Source organism: Sitophilus oryzae, unplaced genomic scaffold (assembly GCF_002938485.1).
Source record: "Sitophilus oryzae breed Bouriz unplaced genomic scaffold, Soryzae_2.0 scaffold_2008_pilon_pilon, whole genome shotgun sequence".
Taxonomy (NCBI): domain Eukaryota; kingdom Metazoa; phylum Arthropoda; class Insecta; order Coleoptera; family Curculionidae; genus Sitophilus; species Sitophilus oryzae.
The window spans coordinates 2,932,478-2,935,191 of record NW_022146734.1 but is presented as its reverse complement, the minus strand read 5'-3'; the positions used below and the strand labels follow the sequence as shown (position 1 = coordinate 2,935,191).

The window sequence follows — 2,714 nt, the reverse complement described above, 5'->3', positions numbered from 1 at the left end:
ATTTTCTAAGCTAGAAAAGAAACGATAATATAAAAGGACAACAATTAATAAAAAATAACAATAATTCTTGATGAACATATCTACAAGGACGGACTAAATCTAAAATCTACAATATTTATGATTAAAATAAACCATTTTTAAGTATTATTATAAAAGAATATTTTTATATAAAAATATAAAACAATATACAAATATTTATACAAGATTTTTCTTAAAACTTTTTTGCTCTGAATTTATTTATTGTTATTTGGTCTAACTCAAACTTTTTCTTTTACTTTTGTACTAGTCTGTGTTCTCAGACAATAAAAAACGAGTTTGTGTTATGAAAAATAACAATAAAAAAATATTTTTTTAACGATTCAATATTTTTTTGTAATTTAGAAAACGTTTTGAGAGTAAATTTTTTTGAAGAGCCCCAAAAAAATCACTCTAACGTTATTTAAATTAAGAACAAAATTAAATCTGAGACACCCTGTATATACTGGCAAAACGGATTTAAATATCATACATACACATATTTTGAACGCTTCTTTTTTTAAAGATATCATAACTGCGTTTACTCGATAAATGAATAAATAACAAATAACAAGAAATTCTTTTGAATTTATCTATGATTCGAAGTTCATTTCTCTGTGTACGTTTAAAATAATTTATTTCAAAAATTTTAATCCATTTTACCCATATATCTCGAATTTTTCGAATTATTGAAGTTAAAAAATAATAATAAAAAATCTTATCACTGGACTTTCTTCACTTGAAGGCTTGTATTCTTCACTCTCTTATGTCTTTGAATCTCTCTCCTAATTTGCTTCATCAATCTCAGCGCACTCTGTTCATCAGTGGTCTTGGAAAGGCATTCTCCTTGCTTTTCATGAACCCAAGCATGTTTTTGAACGGTAACTGCATGTGGTAGTACGCGCAGTAAGGCAGGGGATCCCAAATGGTAAACAAAGCCTCCCTTTTATCAAGTACCGTCCCTATCAACCTGGTCACTTTTTCCAGTGACGGATTTTTGAGGGTGTTCCAGACAGTATCAGGCATACGATAAGTACCATTCCCATTAATCAAAGGACCAGAATTCTGTCTGTTAAAGTGTTTGCACGGTCTCCAAACCAATCTTGGGTGGATATTGGTGTAGCAGATGTAAGGCAGCGATACTCCAACTCTGCTGCTCAAAGGTTTGATGGTATTGGTCTCTTTGGTCACGACAAACCTGAAACTAACGTGTCCATTTACCGGCCGCAAAAACTGGAGCTTGTGAAAGAAATTCGTGAGCCATTGGTTGATTTCTTGGTGCTCTATGGGTATCAGACCGGTATTTTCTTTATCAAGCTTGCAAGTGACATTTGCAATAACTTGGGATTCTTTTATAGTAGTGCAAGTGAGGTAATGTTCTCCTTCCAGGTCTTGGACAACTACCCAAGGTCTTTGAGGGTTTATATCGTTGGGTAATTTAAGGTCTGCTCTGGATAAAGGTAAAATAACTTTGGAACGATCTCTCAAACCTACTGGACCAGCTGTTGACATAACATAATTTCCCATTCTTATAGTACCTGTGTCATACAATCTGTAAACATCCTCTTTTGATGTTACAACGTAATAATTCGGGATACTAATCTGATTTTTCTCACACCTTTTCAGTACTTCTAGTGTATCATCTAGGACCCAGACTTCTTTAATTCCTGGACAATAGCAGGTGCATCCTAACAGTTCCATGTGTGGTTTGGCCACTGCATCATAGTAAGCTGAGGTGGTAGCGCAGACAGGGATGTAGTACACCACTTCTTCTTTGTCTACTATTTCACAAAGGGCTCTGACATAGTTTTGTAGCTGATCGCTGGTTGGTTTTGGAACTGCATAAAACTTACTGACAGCTGTAGAGAATCTGGCCAAAGCGAACACTCCTTGGACTTCACAAACCACAACTCTCGCTCCAGCTGAATAAAAATTCCTGGCTAGATGTAGAGCTTGGATGGTGCTACCTCCGCTGATCAAAACCGTTCGTTTTTTCTGGTTCTTGGAGCGATTAGGGAGTAGGATCATGTTCAAGACCATTCTGATCATGATAAAAGGTAATTGAACGAGTTGAGTAAACACCCATAACCACATGGAGATCCAGAGCATTGGGAGGGCTAATATTAGCTGTTTCCAGGTCTTCGGTAGAATTGCAATGATGATCGCTTTAGCCATTCTCAGGAGGAAACATGGGTACCAACCTATGATGGCTGAGAGCAGCGAGAAGGTTTCTTCTTCCTGGGGAGCGTTTTGGGATAGTACTGGGCTTTGGCTTCGGTTATCTCTCGCATCGGAGCGAATAACGAAGGGTTCCCGTATTACACTTCCTAACGACGATGTTCTGCGGATTCTCCTTTTTCGCAAAGTGTTGTCTGGAGAAGTCGAACCCGGTGAAAAACATACCGGCGAGCTGGGGCTCTGCATTCCCGAACCACTCGAAGAACTACCGGCGTGGATGCTCTCGTTGCTCGGCCACGAGACTTTGGATAAACTTTCGGACGAACAGGTCGGCATTTTAAGCACTTTTTATTCAAACTACTCACGCAAGGTACTGCCTCTCATTCAGTAGATGATGACCGACGGATGCAACGAACTATTGACGAAGTAAACGAGTTATCAAAGGCCGGGCGGTCTTATACACGACCGGGTTGTACTATGACCGGTGCCCCGCTAGCGCCCCGCGTTTATTATTGAGGTAC

At 38.4% G+C, this 2,714-nt stretch overlaps 1 protein-coding gene across 1 annotated transcript; it reads right to left on the bottom strand.

The window, feature by feature from the left end:
* Positions 1-209: 209 nt before the first annotated feature.
* On the bottom strand, positions 210-2,714 carry LOC115883982. The gene has a single exon (XM_030902403.1). The coding sequence runs from the start codon at positions 2,527-2,529 to the stop codon at positions 820-822; it is 1,710 nt and encodes a 569-aa protein (XP_030758263.1). The 5' UTR covers positions 2,530-2,714; the 3' UTR covers positions 210-819.

Bases quoted from the DNA above. Each gene is read 5' to 3' on its own strand.
- LOC115883982 (XM_030902403.1), bottom strand. From the start codon at position 2,529: ATGCCGACCTGTTCGTCCGAAAGTTTATCCAAAGTCTCGTGGCCGAGC.